This window comes from Ochotona curzoniae, unplaced genomic scaffold, assembly GCF_017591425.1.
Source record: "Ochotona curzoniae isolate NIBS_2020 unplaced genomic scaffold, NIBS_Ocur_1.0 scaffold_3890, whole genome shotgun sequence".
NCBI classification, from domain to species: Eukaryota; Metazoa; Chordata; class Mammalia; order Lagomorpha; family Ochotonidae; genus Ochotona; species Ochotona curzoniae.
Genome location: NW_024467115.1, coordinates 23,452,829 through 23,469,626, shown reverse-complemented (window position 1 = coordinate 23,469,626; position 16,798 = coordinate 23,452,829). Strand labels below are relative to the sequence as shown.

Sequence of the window (16,798 nt, the reverse complement as noted above, 5' to 3'; positions counted from 1 at the left end):
ACCAGGTGAGCAAGGAAAGGAGAGGGAAGGGAAAAGCAACTCCGGGGAGAGAGCCAGGAGGTGGGGTGCCTCTCAAAGGAAAGGGGAGGGAGAGAGACACCCAAGGTTTGAGGAAGGGTCTTGGGATTTTAAGCATTTCCTGACCCCTCCTTGTTGGGCGGGGAACCTACAGGTAAGATGTTCCCCATTGGTGGTCTCTTAATCAGTTAGGAAATGGGTGGGTGATGCTGGTGCCGCCCACCTGAAGGTGTGGCCAAGAGACCTCAGCAGGCCTGGATAGGCTCACCAACTGTTGAGCAGGTTCTATTTTATATACAACTGAACTGTGCACAGTGAGAAAGTAAAAGAAGCCACCTGTGTGAGCACAGCTGCACTCGCAGAATCAATGTGGTGGAAGAAGTGTTCGGTTTTATCTTGTTCCTGTCCCCTAAGTTACCCTGCATTTTTTTTTTCTGTTATTTGAAGAGTAAAGTTGACAAGAATAACTAGATAGTGGTGCAAAGAAATGTGATAGATAATGTGTCCCTGTCCTGCAATGAACAACTTGGTGCACAGAAACCATAATAACACGCGTGGACTACTGACTGGTGGTCAAAATCCAAAGTTTATTAACAGCATCAGACTTGCTAAGCAAAGTTGTCATGCAGGCATTCAGGGAGGAGGGGCTTGAGCCATTTCCATCTCGACAGCAAGGTACAGTTGCCTAAAACACAGCTTGTTCCTCTAGCAGGTTCTTTATCTAAACCTGTGAATCAAGATGTATCCTGCTCATTCCAGGCGCTTTCGGGAGGAAATTCATCTGACTATTGTCTCCCACAATAACAAAGATTCTGAATGTCCTTCTACAATAATGTTTTTTTTTTTTTCTTTCTTCCTCCCTCTTTCCTCTCTTCCCTTCCCTGCCTCCCTTCCTTCCTTCTTTCTCTTCCTTAACATTAAAATAAATGAAATTCTATCTGTATTTTACAAATATTTCTCCTCACAGCCTTCTCAGTCAGGTACCCTGGCTCCTGGAGTCCTAGGGGCTGCTGGCCCCGGGGCAGCCGCCACTCCCACTCCGGAGGCCCGCTGGGTCAGGTGACCGCGGCGGGGCCAGCCGGGCAGGCGTCGCCCAGCGAGCGCGCTGTGCCACCCGGCCTGGCTGGTGGCGGGGCCATGGCGCCCGCCGCGCGCGCCCTGCTGCTCGCCCTGCTGCCGCTGCTGTCGCCGCCGTGCGGCGCGCGCTTCGACCCCACCTGGGAGTCCCTGGACGCCCGCCCGCTCCCCGCGTGGTTCGACCAGGCCAAGTTCGGCGTCTTCATCCACTGGGGCGTGTTCTCGGTGCCCAGCTTCGGCAGCGAATGGTTCTGGTGAGCACGCACAGCCCGGTGTCCTCCCCTCCATGTGGCTTTTCGTACCGGCGCTGCTTAGGCGCTGGGTTTCTCTTCCGTGTGACGGCGAGCATTTCCGGACTCGCCGCCCGTGGATCCGGCTGCCCAGCTTTGTGATGCTCGTGCGGATGGAGGTGTCTGAGCGTTTAGGGCCTGCTGACTCCAGCCGTCCAAGAGTTAGTGGCTGTAAGGGTTCAGACTCCACAGTTCCCACCACGGTTCCGCCCCCAACTGTGGCGCGGAAGAGGGAAGTCGTGGGCTTGGGCAGCGTCTGCTGACCTGGACACGCCTTGCGTCTCTGATGTTAAGAATATCGCGTGTGTGGCTCCAAGGACTTTTAATAAAGTTCTGGCGTAGCACCCTAAAAAAATAGCTAAAGCCTTGAAATCCTTAGATTACTGCGTGTAAGGTGCTGCACAAAAACTCGCGCCTTGGATTTTATCTTGAGATCTATGTAGAAATGTGCAGCAATCTCGCGAAGCAGAACACCTGTCTTTCTGGTTGAATGCCTCAAGCATTACTTTCTTGAAGACAGAAGTGTCATGGCATGGATATGTGTGCGTGTGAGTTACTCCCACGTGTGTGCAGGTTCACAGGTATTTAAAATGTAATATGCTCCCAAGTAACACAAGGAAACCCAATGTTTAATGTACTTTGCACTATGTGCAATATACAGTGTATAGTATACCACCAATTCAGTATAATATAGACGCATTGGTATGAACCAAGTATATATATTGCATTAAAATTACATAATTACGCTGAACAACTTTCTAGACAGACTTCCTGTAACTAGTCTCCCTGTTAAGTCAGCCCACTTGATGTGAAAGAACAATATGTTAACTATATGAATATATATACTCTTTCAATATAAATTTATAAAATAAGAAATTCTATGTACCTTTATTAGCAAACATATTTACTTCAGCAAGATGTTGTTTGTTAATAGCTAAGCAGTGTTTTTTTGTCTTTGAAATGTTTGTTTCAGATTACTTAGGCGCATAAGTGAAAAATTTCCCCCTATTTCTTTTATTTTGTATTATCATTTTGTTCAGTCATAAAGACTAGGTACATACTCCTGTGATGTCAGAATAGCCATGAACCAGCAAGGGTTTTTTTAGTTATTAATTAGATGTTGATTTTCTACAAGCCTTTGGCTGTTTGTTATGACAAAGAGCAATAAACATGCTTCTCATACACACCAAAATCCAACCCAGAGTGTATTTCCACATATTTATGTATTTACCTATTCTCATTTTACTTGAAAGAAATGCAGATTCAGAGAGAGGGAGAGATATCTTCCACCTGCTGTTTCATTCCCCTCAATGGCCACAGGGACCTGGAGTTGAATGGACTCTCCCATGTGGGCGGCAGGGATCCAGGTACTTGAACCATCCTCCTCCACCTTACAAGGTGCACATTCACAGGGCTGTTGGATGGGAAGTAAATTCCCACCAGGCATTCTAACCTGGGATGCTGGTGTCCGGGTGGTGACTGAACTGGTGAACTAGCTACCCACCTGACCCTGGGTGGTCTGATAAACCCTGTGGCAGATTCTATCAGAGTTTGTGGTTTTTCATGGAACCCCTTCTTTTCTTATCTTTTCTTTCCTTCCTTTCTTTCTTCCTTTTCTTTCTTTCTTTCTTTCTTTCTTTCTTTCTTTCTTTCTTTCTTTCTTTCTTTCTTTCTTTCTTTCTTTCTTTCTTTCTTTCTTTCTTTCTTTCTTTCTTTCTTTCTTTCTTTCTTTCTTTCCTTCTTCCTTCCTTCCTTCTTTCTTTCTTTCTTTCTTTCTCCTCTTTCTGTCTCTTTCTTCTCTTTTTCCTCTTTATTTCTATCTTCCTTCCTCCCTCCCCTTCCCTCCCCTTCCCTCCCCTCCTTTCCCCTTCCCTCCCCTCCTTTCCCCTTCCCTCCCCTCTTTTCCCCTTCCCTTCCCTTCCCTTCCCTTCCCTTCCCTTCCCTTCCCTTCCCTTCCCTTCCCTTCCCTTCCCTTCCCTTCCCTTCCCTTCCCTTCCCTTCCCTTCCCTTCCCTTCCCTTCCCTTCCCTTCCTCTTTTATTCTTTTTAAGCCTTTTACTTTATTCTATTTTATTTTTATTGGAAAGGCCAATTTACAGACAGAAGGAGAGCAAAGATCTTTCCTCCACTGGTTCACTCCCCAAATGGCCGTAGTGGCTGGTGCTGAATGATCTGAAGCCAAGAACCAGGAGTCTCTTCTGGGTCTCCCATGTGGGTGCATGGCTTTGGCCCATCCTCTACTGCTTTCCCAGGCCACAAGCAGGGAGTTGGATGGGAAAGTGGAGCAGCTGGGATACAAACCAGCACCTATATGGGATCCATGTGCGTGCAAGGCAAAGATATAGGCACTGAGTCATTGCACCAGGCTTGTGGTGCCTTTTCTCGGTATCTGCTCCCTATTCCACTTTTGGCTCAGTCAAGAACATAGATGAGTATTTCTGACTCTTCTCAAAGGCTATTTAGACCCAAGTATGTATCAAGGAGTCTGTGGTGTATCTCTTATCTTTTTTATTTGTAATTTAAGAAATGACAGTAGCATCTATTGCAAGGAATGCAGATTAAATTAGGCCCTCCTATAAGAAGATAGGGAAGTTTCTGTCTTTGTCCTTCTTACTAATTGTCCTATTTCTCCTTAGTAGTTCAAGTTAAAGGTAAAAATGCATCATGGCCTGCCTGGTGGCACAGCACACTAATCCTCTGCCAACATTTTAAATGGGCACCAGTTTTTGTCATACTTCTGATACAGCTCTCTGCTTATGGACTGCAAAAGCAGCAGAGGATGGTCCAAGTCGTTGGCCCCTGTACCCATGTGGAAAACCCAGAAGAAGCTCCTGGCTTGGGGTTTAGGCCTGCCAGCAGGCCCCTAGGTCATCGAGAGTGAGGCAGATGGAGGCCTTCGGCCACAAGAACCACCAGAGACAAGCTGGTGAGGAATGTCTGCTTTCTTATGCACAGGTTACAGGTTTTAAAGGGTAAAGGAGGGCAGACCCCCCCCCCCCCCCCGTCCACCAAAGACATTGTAATTGGCTATAAGGCACATCTGTCTCTCTTGGTCTTCTGGTCATGTTCCATGTATATTCCCCTTGACCTTCCAGGGAGATTGGAGGTCACACTCCATGTGTAGGCCTGGGAGTTGTCCCTCAGGCTGTAGGGAAGTAAGCTTAGGCCATGCCCACCAGGTAACAGAGTATTTCCCACACTCCTGGCTCCTTGCTTTGGATCAGCTCAGCTAGCCATTGAGGTTATTTAGGGGAGTGAAGCAGAGGATGGAAGATCTTTTTCTTTGTCTCTCCTTATGTCTATGAAATCTACCTTTCCAATAAAAAGAAGTAGAGCTTTAAATTTGCATGTTGGCTCAGTTACAATGTTCCTTCACTTTCAGTATCAAACATTAAAATGAAATGTTTAATAATAGGGGCTTAGTATCTCACATAAGAAGTTTAGAGATAGGTGGCTCCTAGTGAACTCAAAGATTAGACTCTTCCTGTCATCTTCAGATTGTGGCCTTGACCTTCATTGTCGCATGCTGACTGTCAGGCACCAACACTTCCCACAACCTTGCTCAAAAGCAGGAAGATCAGTTTCTCTTTGCACTACAAAGGAAGTAATTCCTCACATCCCCCACATCACCTTCCCTTTGTGTTCTGTTGATTGGGAAGCTGGGAGAAGTAGGGATATATGACTTTTGGCCAAGCCAGCAGGGGTGCCTGTCATGTCTTGTTTCCTTCAGTGAAGTCTTCTTAGCCCGAGGAGCCCCCTGTTCCTCATTGGGGTGTCGTGCTGGTGATGCATTTATTCATCCTGTGGGGGTCCCTTCATGAAAGGAGGGGTTTTAGTAAAGCAGAAGATGGGTTGGAATGGGGTTCACACGCGTTTTGTGAGGAAAGTGACTGATGGCTAGTCTAGGAAGCCATCCTGAAGAAGTTTCAGCTCAATACACTGTTGGTGGGAATTGACATATGTATCAGGAAATCCTTGATGGCTGAGTCAGTAACATCCTATTAATTCTCAGTTGCCTCCCATGCTACCCTATTCTTTCCCACCCCACCCCCATTGTGTTCACTGCTTGTGAATACAACAGGTGCAGGCTATGCTTTAGACATAGATCTTCCTTTTTGAAGTCATTCATGTAACAAAGGATTTAACAGGTTGACACATAATGCATGTTATTTCAAAGTGAAGAATTAAGACAGAACAAGTGGCTGGATTCAGAATGTTCTAGGTGGTGAGCTGGGAGGATTTCAAACCACAGGGGGTATGTGGCCAATGAGGAGGGAGGTTTGGTTCACATAAGTGTTCTGCAAGGCCGACTCAACTGGAGGGATTAGTGGGAAAGAATCTGGATAAGGAGGGAAGCATTTGAGGAAGGAATAAAGAGAAACAAGAGCTGCAGCAGCGAGTTCAAGTTTGTCCGTTTGTGCTGCTTTCCTTTGTTCCCTAGGTGGTATTGGGAAAAAGAAAAGAGGCCACTATTTGTAAACTTTATGAAAGATAATTATCCCCCTGATTTCAAATATGAAGATTTTGGGCCACTGTTCACAGCCAAATTTTTTAATGCCAACCAGTGGGCAGATCTCCTTCAGGCATCTGGTGCCAAATACGTCGTCTTAACTTCCAAACATCATGAAGGTGAGTAACAGAATGTGCAACACCCTGAAATGGTTTGCTAGCCTAAAGTTGTTCTTTTGAGAGAAGAAGCCAAAGCCAGAGCATTCACAGGAGGTCAGCTTTCTTTCAGGAGCAACCCTAACAGATGACCTGACATCTGCTTGTAATTGAAGTGCTACATGTCCCACCCACGTTTAAGGCAAACAGAAAGATCATAAATTCCATGTATCCAATGCTTTTTAGCAATGTTTGCAGAATTTAAGTGAAGGCATTTGAAGTGGGACATGGATCAAACACTGTGATTGGAATGGCACACTTTCCTTTCCATCCAATGCGGTCTGTGAAGGTGTCGGTGGATTGTCTCTTGCATCCTTGCTGACACTACACTTAAGTGAAAAAGAAGCTGCTTACAATGAAAGCAACTCAAATCATCTAACAGGAGAAGGATTATGGAGTTGTAATGGGGCCCAGAAATGTGGGAGATGTTGAATATGGAAAGGGAAACTGTGTGGTTTCATAACAACAGGAGTTGGCCAATTACCACTCCAGTATCCATAATCCCAAGTAAGCATCAACGAATTGTTATTGTTCTGACTTCATGTGAACTCAGCAGTTTCCTTGCATGACCTTCTTACCTTCTTAAAGGAAATTTTGCCTCATTCTTCTCTCCAGGGATATGGGGGAGGAGCGTGGGTAGGAGGTGAGAATTATCTTTAGATAATTCCAAAAGGCTGGAATTATCCTCAGATTATTTTCCCCTGTTGCCATATTCTGATAGCTTTGTGATTTTTCTCTCATAAGATGCTTCTGCTGCAGAGAAGGATTTTTAAACTGCATTTACTTGGGAACGTGTTGGTTTCCTCGTGTCCAGGAATCTCCCCTAGCTGTGTCACAATGTATTGCATAATGAGTTCATCAAACACAGAACTCAGCAGAAAGCCACAAAACAAACTGTTAGGACAGATGATGTAGCCTACACTTACACATTTTCTATACCCTATGATGTCAGATGTGTTCATTGCTTATGGGGCAAGTGCTTGTTGAATTAAGAGGAGATCCCTCTGAGACTATGGGGGTGGAATTGAATGGAAGCCTACCAACCACCTCCCCCCTTATTTTCTTTTTAGCATTGCCTGACATTAGGACTGCTCAAGTTGCAGAACTTCAGTTGAGGCCTTATATAGAAACACTACTTTTAAAGCTTAACACACAATCCTTGGAATAAGTATAAACTAGTTCAGAAAATTTTGTTGAATTTAGGGTGAGTTATCTTATACTTGTCCTAGTTTTAACAGTGAAGTGTTTCACCAAAAGTGTCTCACACTTGTTGATATAGAGTTCGGTGCAACAGTAATGATGCAACTAGGCAGTAACTGACATTTTTGAGTCTTTTATGATATTTTTATGCAGTTAAGTTTGCATATCTATTCAATTATTTTTATAGGACAGCCAGTTATCTAAGTGAAAATTTCTATTAAAATATGATTATTTGAAGTTTTCATGTACTTGTTTGCCTTACCTTTCTGAATCATTTAGTTAATAGATAATTCACTTCTGGGCAATGTATTTTGTACTTTATTTTTAAATGTTAATTTTTTTTATATCTTATCTAATTGAGGGAGAATGGAGAGAGAGAAACAGATTTTCAATCTGCTAGTTCATTCCTCAAATGCCTTTAGCCGGGGACTGGGCCAGGCTGAAGCCACGGATCCGAAACTCTCCCGCGTAGGGGCTGGGACCAAACAACCTGAGCCATTGATCTGCTCCATTAGCAGGAAGGCCAGGGCCAGAAACAGAAGCGAGATCCAAACCCAAATACTCCGGTAACTTGCCTTCTAACCACTGTCCAAATGACCGCTGTGCTTTTGGGCAATTACAAGAACAACTTCCAAGTTTGTGACTTTAGAGTAGGATGAGATTACAAATGGTGGTTATTTTAAAGTGCAGAACATTCCCCTGCTCCCTTCTGCCTCCTCCCCCCACTCCTGCCCGGTTAAATAGATAATCAGGCTAAAAGAGATTCACTACCCATAGGTTACCAGTGTTCTAAGGCTTACCTTCTAACAAAATAGAGAACCCTAAAAAACAGGGAATACAAGTTAATCTTCACTATAAAAGATAGGACTCTTGGGGAGGATGTCTTCAGACTTCTGCCACGGATGAGTGATTGCCACGCTCACTGTGCCTACTTTGACTGTTGGCTCTTATTTATCCTGCGCCACGCCCCGAGTCCGCAGTTGGGTGCTTAGCAGGGAACACTGCTGATCCTTAAGATCCTGTAAGTCTAGTAGGGAAGTAACTGGAGGTTGATCAAACTAAGTAGCCTCAAAGTCGCTTTTGAAACCTTTGGTTTCATCTCATTTCAATTTTCATTTGTTTCTTATAAGAGAAAAATCTATACTAAGTTATTTAGTTTCTTATAAACAATATGTATATTAAATACAAAATATTATACCAATGGATGCCAGTATGGCACAGCGGGTCAAGCTACCTATGGTGATGCTGGCATCCCTTGTTGGAATGCTTACTTAAGGCCTGGCTGCTCCACCTCTGATCCAGCTCCCTGCTACTGCTATGCCTGTGCAGGCAGTGGAAGATGTCCCAAGTACAGGGCCCCTGTTGCCCATGTGGGAGACCTGGGTAGAGTTCCTTGTTCCTGACTTCAGTCTGGTAAGTTCCATTTGTTGCAGCTGTTGAGAGGGAATCTACAGAAGGAATATTCCTTTCTCTCTGTCACTCTGCCTTTCAAATAGACAAATAGATCTTTTTTAAAAAAAAAAAACGTACATATATATACACAATGAAAAACATTTCGGTAACATAGTTGTTTTAGAAGCAATACTTTTGTATATCTCAGGCACCACTGAATTTGTGTGGGTGTTTCTACCAGTCGAAATTTTCTCAATTGATATTACAAGCAATGTTAATTTTTTTTTTTTTTAGGCTTCACCTTGTGGGGTTCAAAGTATTCGTGGAACTGGAACGCCGTAGACGAAGGGCCGAAGAGGGACATCGTCAAGGAACTTGAAGTGGCCATTAAGAAAAGAACTGACATGCATTTTGGATTGTACTATTCTCTTTTTGAATGGTTTCATCCACTCTTCTTAGAAGATCAATCTAGTTCTTTCCATAAGCGCCAATTTCCAGTTTCTAAGATGTTGCCTGAGATCTTTGACTTAGTGAACAAGTACCAGCCTGAGGTCCTATGGGCAGATGGAGATGGAGGGGCACCAGATTCTTACTGGAACAGCACTGGCTTCCTAGCCTGGCTGTACAATGACAGGTGTGTCTATATACCTAACGTGTATGACTCTGTGTAACACTAATTCTCTTGCTTCTTGAATTACTTCCTTGTGAGGTCATTGGTGGTGTGCAGGGAGGAGATAATTGAAAATAAGGAATGTTAGATATATCAATATTCATTCAACATAATCAAGAGTACATACATCAGGAATCAAAAAGAACTGTAAATTATAGGGTCCTGGAGTTTGAAGGCATGCATTTTGTAGGTCTCCTTTTTCATGTCTTTGTTTTTTGGTGGCCCTCATTCTTAGACACTTGTTCATGTGCCATTATTTCTGATGATGTGCTTCTGTATTCTTCTAATTGCTCTTACCTTCTGATCATGTTTGTTGCCCGGTTAGCATTGGTCTGTTTTGACTCCTTTTTTTCTTCATCATCAGCATTCTCCTGTCTTCCTGTTCCTTCCTCTGGCTTCCCAACATGCTCAAGGTTGCTCCAAGAGAACAAAGAGTCCGGTTGAGCTCTCCCACTAGGCTTGAACTGCAGGGGTCATGTTAACCTGGGTAACTAGACAGCACTTTGCATGGTGCGGTGAAGCCTACTTGTGCTTCTGGGGCCCACAAAGGACACAGGCACAAATACGCTGGAGAAGTTGTGACACTGGAAACAGCGATGTGTTCATGTACTCCTTCCAAGGAGAAAGACTCTGAGCCATCCACTTCCAGGTGTGAGTCAAAATAGTCCTAAGTGGTATGGAGTCCTCTGTGTGGTACCATTCACTGTGACTAATAATGCAGATTTTTCTATGATATCAGCACTAAATTTGTTTAGATTTTTCAGAAGTAAGCACAACTGGCAAAGAAAGGGGAAAGTTAGAATATATATATACATGAGATTATTCGGTCTTTGGACAGGAAAATGGGTTGGTAAATTCAGTTTTGGCTGTCATTCAGAATATGGGAGGTGGCTTTAAATAAAAGTGTAATATTTTTCTACATGTAGTGAATTCTGAGTACTGGGCTAAATATTTCATATCCAATATTTTTGTTCTAATAAAAGAGCAGGAAATTCATTCTTCAGAAGAGTGAGGTAATTTGCTCCAGGTCTGAAAGCTAGAAAATGACAGAACCAGAACTCCATTGAACTCAGATCGCGGTGGCCTCAAAGCCATGGGCTTTCTACTATGTGCTGTGATCCCTGTTCAGGAGTGAGTTAGCATTACATCTTCTCAGTGACATTTCCTTTTTGTGTAAAAATCCTACTTTTCTTATTTAAAACCTAAACTCTCCTTTCCATTTCAGCCCAGTTCGGGACACGGTGGTCACCAACGACCGTTGGGGAGCTGGTAGCATCTGTAAGCATGGTGGCTACTATACCTGCAGTGACCGTTACAACCCTGGACATCTTCTACCACATAAATGGGAAAACTGCATGACAATAGACAAGTTTTCCTGGGGCTATCGGAGGAATGCTAGAATTGGTGACTATCTTACCATTGAAGAATTGGTAAAGGTACAGTGAACTAGCCAGTGGCAATGATCGTAATGGCCTTGGTGAGATTGTGTTGGGATTATTTCTTGTGATTGTGCAGCCCAATGGACTAAAACACAGGGCTCTGATCTGTCCTCAGTGCTTGTCCCTTCCAGGTGGTGATTGTACACAAATGCATTCATATAATTTATTAGCACATTGAAGATGGCATTGTTTATCCACCTAAGGATCTTTATGCTTTGTGTTTTAGCAACTTGTAGAAACAGTTTCATGTGGTGGAAATCTTTTGATGAATATTGGGCCTACACTAGATGGCACCATTTCTGCAATTTTTGAAGAGCGATTAAGGCAAATGGGGGCCTGGCTAAAAGTCAATGGGGAAGCCATCTATGAAAGCCACACGTGGCAATCCCAGAATGACACCATCACCCCAGACGTATGGTAAGTCATTCTTCTTGCCATGGACTGTTGGACAGAAGGAGGGAAGTTTTTCAGAGCTATAGAAAGGAGTAGAATAAAAAGAAAAATTGGATGGATGCCAATCTATACATACTATTTTCCAAACTTTATTTAATACAAAGGAAAGGAAGACTTGTTTACCAAATCAAGTTTAAATAATCTCTGATTATTTCTAAGCGTTGGATAAATTTCAGCTACAGTAGTCAGCTCTTATAAAAACTTCAAGCCATTCAGCAGAAAAATAAAAATCAGAGCTACAAAGAGATACTACTTAACGTTCACGAACTTTGAAGATATTATACTAAGCCAGTCACACGAACACATACAAAATGCTAGCATGTACATGAAGTTCTCTCCCTGCTGACTGGTGATTGTCAGGGGCTGAGGGCAGGAGGGAATGGAGAATGGATATGGAATTTAATTTTCACAAGGTAAAGGTTATAGAGATGATTATGTAACATTATAAATGAATTTACTACTGTGAAACTGTACATTTGAAAATAGTACAGATGGTAAATTGTTTGGTATGTATATTGTGTCATAATAAAATAATTAGGAAAAGCTGAAAATAACAGCATTTAAAAATTTTCTTAAAAATATATATTTTCACACCGTTATAATTTAAACCTTAAATTTCATTACATTATCTTAACTTGTTTTCTGAAAACACTATTTGCTTTAAAACACCTGCTTTGGGGCAGGTGTTTGGGACAGCAGTTAAACTGCTGCTTCATTTGCCCTCACTCCACATGGAATGTCCGATTCGACCCCCTGTTCCACGTCTGACTCCAGCGTTAACACTCCTCTCATGTGCTCCTTGGGAGGCCGAGGCTGACGGCTCAAGCACTTGGATCCCAGCCATCCATGTAGAAGAGTTCGATGGGAGTCTCCTGGCTTTCGCCTGGCCTACCTGTGACTGCATTTGGGGAATAAAGCAGCAGGTGGAAGGGCTCTCACTCTGCCTGTTTCTCAAACAAAATGGAAACAAGAAGAAATTTAAAAAGAAAAAGGGCCCTTACATTAGAAACAAAACAAAAACATAAGAAAGAGTGTTGCCTCAAGCTGAGATTGGGCAAGTTCAGTGTTCCAATGGATACCTGAATCAGACTGGAAATCATGTCTTCTGGGATTTTCACATTATGAAAAGATGATATGAATGAGGTTTTCAAAATTTACTTTGTATCGCCACCTAAGTTAGTACTGCTTGATTACGGATAAATCAAAACAATAAAAATTTGTCATGCTTCCTTGATTTGTAACTTAAAACATTACTTAATAAATTAATATGAAACAAGCTTCCCTAGTGGTAAATAATAGAGGCAGATAATAGGAATAATAATAATAAAATAACAAAGACAGTAATATTAGCAGGAATAAAAACAAAGGTAGCTAAGAGACATGTATATGGCACAATGTGATGGTTCAGTGGCTAAATCTTCGCCTTGCCTACCCAGAATTCCATAGGGGTGCTGGCTCGTGTCCCAACTGCGTGGCTTCCCATCCAGCTCCCTGCTTGGGGCCTGGGAAAAGAGTGGAGGAAGGCCCAAAGCCTTGGGACCCTGCACCTGTGTAGGAGACCCAGAAGAAGCTCTTGCCTTTGGATTAGCTCAGCTCCAGCAAATAGATCTTCCTCTCTCTGTCCCTCCTTCAGTCTTGCCGGTGGTTGCCAGCCCAAGAAACCTGGAGCCCTGCAAAGACTTGGCTCCGCACGAGGAAAGCTCTCCAGCTCTTGCATCCTATTATCCTAGAACAACCCCACCTCCCTTTTCAGCCTCTGAGAACAGGAGGATGAAAAGAAACTGTAGTCCCTTCCCCCCACCCCCCCAATATGTTTTTCTTTCAAGAACTCACTTTTAGCATTGGGAGAATGAGGGAAAGATTATTTTGCTACCACCAAAGACTACTTTTCCCTTCCTTCTATTACCAAATATTGGTAAATATTTGCTGCATGGAATTTACGTCTTTTAAATAATCCCAGAAGATATTATTGAAGTGAGAAGTACAGGCTCTAACTTGTTATCATACCTTTTATGTTTTTTCTTAACTAGGTACACATCTAAACCTGAGGAAAAATTGGTTTATGCCATTTTTCTTAAATGGCCTACCTCAGGATCGTTGATTCTCGGCCAACCCAGGGCTACTCCCAGAGCAACAGAGGTAAGAGGGGTTTCTTTGTCTATTTTTCCTTTCAACTGTCTGCCAAAGTGGGTGGTGCTGTGGCATACTGGTTCAGGCTTCTGCTTGGAATGCTGACTTTCCATGTGGACACAAGTTCCAGCCCTGGTTGCCCCACTTCTGATTTAGCTCCCTGCTAACATACCTAGAAAAGCAGAAGGCCGCCTAGCTAGAAGACTTGGATGGAGTCTCAGGCTCCTGGCCCAGTCCTGGATGTTGCAGCCAATGAACCAGTGGATGGAAAGTCTCTCTCATTCTCTCTCTCTCTTAAACAAACAAATCAACCTTTAAAAAAATTGGTGACCAAAATATCCTGATTGAAATACCCTAACTTTTATACATGTTCCTCTCATAATATCATTAAAGTAATTTTATAAAGCATTTTCTTTTTTAAAAAAAATTATTTATTTGAAAGGCAGTTATATAGCATCAAAGGAAGATAGAGAACTATGCGTTGGTTCTCTGCCCAAATGGCTGCAATGGCTGGGGCTGTGCAAGATTAAAGCCAGGAGCCAGGAGCTTCCTTTGAGTCTTTCATGAGTTTAGGGATTCAAAGATCTGGGTCACCTTCCACTGGCTCCACAGGCACATCAGCAGTGCACTGGATAGGAAGGAAGTGGAGCAACTAGTACTCACACTGGCACTCATAGGGGATGCTGGCACTTCAGGTGGTGTCTTTACCTGTTACATTACAATGCTGGCCCTCTATAGTGTACTCTTTAGGAAATCGACAATTCCTTTACATGCACACAGTTTGTCTCACATGATGTCCTTTTGTCGTCTTTTGACATTTCATTTCCAACACTAAATTGATTAGGTGGAAAGAAGGCAGAGCTCACATCTAATGTGAAATGATACCTGAGGAGCCTGGATATGATGTGGATCATATTTTTATTTTATCTATCTTCATTTTTGGCACTATCTACAGTTGAACTCTAATTTTTTTAAGTTTTGAAAATTTACATCATAAGCCAACTTCCATGGTTCAAATTAGAATATACATATAACTACTTATTTGAATGCGCTTAGAATGATCAAGACTAAGAATAGAATCACATCAATGATTGATTAAATTTCTTATTGATTAGTGGAGTTTGTTGGAAGATCTGGAGAGGAACATGGAGCGACCGGTTAAGAGAGGAGAGGTGTTCTCTGAACTTTCTGTGAAGGACTGGGCAGGCCTGGGTTCTAGTGCCCGATCCTGTCTTCAGCACCTTCTCTGTTCTGCAGTCCATTGAAATGACAACTTTTCCCCTAACTCGTGCACACGTTTATTTCCTTCTTGAGAATAATATGGGAACGCACAAGATGTAGTTACTCCATTATATCAACAGTTAAAACCTTTGGGGAATCATTCAACTAAGATACAAATGAGTCTCCTGAAACGAAGCACTTTCCAAAAACCAATCACCAATAACCCCTTCCAGATAGACTGTGGGTGAGTTAAAGAGATGCATCATGAAGACATGAATGTCCATATTCTTTATTTCAGGTAAAGCTACTGGGACATGGACAACCACTTAAATGGATTTCTTTGGAGCAAAAGGGCATCGTGGTGCAATTGCCACAGCTGACAGTTCATCAGATGCCCTGTCAATGGGGCTGGACCCTGGCACTAAGAAATGTGAGCTAACGTGCAGGGGAACCATGCTACTGTTACCTCCAGGGCTAGGCAATACCAGCTTTCTATAGCATCAGTACATGGGAAAAGCAAATGTAAAATTGATCAAGAACCATCAAGCAAATACTTTGGCAGTTTAGCTCCTTTTCCTTCTGTCACACTAAATTCTTTCCTAAATTACTCCTACAAATTTAACTTTCCAGTGCATTGTGCCATTAAAGTCTCTTCGCACTGAACATGTTTGCATGTGTGACTTAGAGGGGGAGGTTTTTTTGTTTTGTTTTGTTTTGTTTTTAATAATAGCTAGGAATGTATGGTATTATGGACAGGATTGTGTCTGCCCCAAATTCTGACTTTGAAGGCCTGGGAAACAGGGCCGTTAAAGACATAAATCAGGTAAAACAAGGTCCTTAAAAGAAGGGAGAGAGAAGGCAGGGATACAAGAACACAGAGGGAATTCACGTAAAGACACACCTTTTAGATGCCAACCAGAGACCCCAGAAGAAACCAGATGTTAACACCTTCATCTTACACTTTCAGTTTCTGCAAGTTGCGAGAAAACAAATTTCTGTTATCTAATCTACCCAGGCTGTGGTTTTTGTGTTATTGCAGTCCTAGCCAACTAACAGAGGTGCTATAAAATAAATTTGGCCTAATTTATATTTGCAATGCAATTGATAACTGTCTTCTAAAAATGCCTTTTAATTATAAAACCCATGTCCGTGCAATGTATATGTAAAATCACTGCCAGATTATCACTATTAATGTTGTAGCACATGTTTTTCCAGTCTTGTGAGATGAGTTAAAGGTGGTACAGTACTGGAGGTGTGAGTGTTTTTTTCAGTAGATGAGCGAATTCAAGGTCTACCTTAAATTCAGATATTACTATATTTTCCCTCAAGCAAATTGAAGTTGAAAATCTAGTTGAAAATTATTAAGTCTATTCAGATTGTCCTTTATAATAAAGCAAACACACTACCTATTTTGATGCAATTTTAAAGAATTGAAAGAACTTACTCTCCTCTATAAAAGAAGTTCAGCAGAGCCAAATTTTTATGTGAAGTGCTACCAGATTCCATTTTGCAACATTTATTAACTGGAGACATGTCACGATTTCAAAACACTGATCAAATGGAGAGTGAAATAAAACAGGGTTTTTTTTTATTTCTTAAAATCATGCTTAGGTTGAAAATCTTAAAAAAATTTTTTTAAAAATACCAGTCTTTGAAGTTCCAGCCAACAAATTTCTGAAAGAATGCCAAAGTATGTCCTTCGATAAATGCTTTAATAGTCCTAAATCCCAATTAATACTTTATCAGAAATCCAATAAGCATAGATTTACATGACCAGAAACACTAGAATAAAAAATAAAGAAAAAAACAACAAGAAAAATAAAGCAAAACTGAAACCAGAATTGCAGGAATTTTAACACAAATGTAGTCACGTGTTTGAAGAAAATGTTTCTGATATTAAAGTATGATAATAATCATTTAAATCCCTATTCTGACATTTTTACCTGTTAAGATTGAGAATAAAGACATAAAATGAAAATACCTAATAGTAACATGGCGGTTTAATCAGTGGTTATAAGGGAGCTAATATGACACACTTCAAATCAGCACCCATCAGTGTTGATAAAATGGCTAATAAACAGACACAACGGAAGGGAAAAGTGAAGCCTTAAATTTAAATTAGCTTATGATACAGCTTGATAACAGGTGAAATGTGCTACAACTGTGTCCTAATGAGGGTTCAAAAGCACTCCAGAATTCTTATACTATATGGTCTGGATGGCAGGAGCTATAATAGGATAATTA

The 16,798-nt window shown here is 42.0% G+C and overlaps 1 protein-coding gene across 1 annotated transcript; it reads left to right on the top strand.

Annotated features, from left to right (window-relative positions):
• The first annotated feature begins 1,155 nt into the window (after positions 1-1,155).
• Positions 1,156-15,001, top strand: FUCA2 (alpha-L-fucosidase 2). The gene is made up of 7 exons (XM_040965666.1): positions 1,156-1,349; positions 5,826-6,013; positions 8,936-9,275; positions 10,537-10,747; positions 10,977-11,167; positions 13,234-13,342; positions 14,853-15,001. Exons 1-7 carry the CDS (start codon positions 1,156-1,158, stop codon positions 14,991-14,993), a joined length of 1,374 nt encoding a protein of 457 aa, XP_040821600.1. The 3' UTR covers positions 14,994-15,001.
• Positions 15,002-16,798: the final 1,797 nt, after the last annotated feature.

Excerpts from the sequence above, each read along its gene's own strand:
- FUCA2 (XM_040965666.1), top strand. The coding sequence starts at position 1,156 with ATGGCGCCCGCCGCGCGCGCCCTGCTGCTCGCCCTGCTGCCGCTGCTG. Across the intron at positions 9,276-10,536 it reads GCCTGGCTGTACAATGACAG|CCCAGTTCGGGACACGGTGG; the intron begins GTGTGTCTATAT and ends TTTCCATTTCAG. Across the intron at positions 10,748-10,976 it reads CCATTGAAGAATTGGTAAAG|CAACTTGTAGAAACAGTTTC; the intron begins GTACAGTGAACT and ends TTTGTGTTTTAG.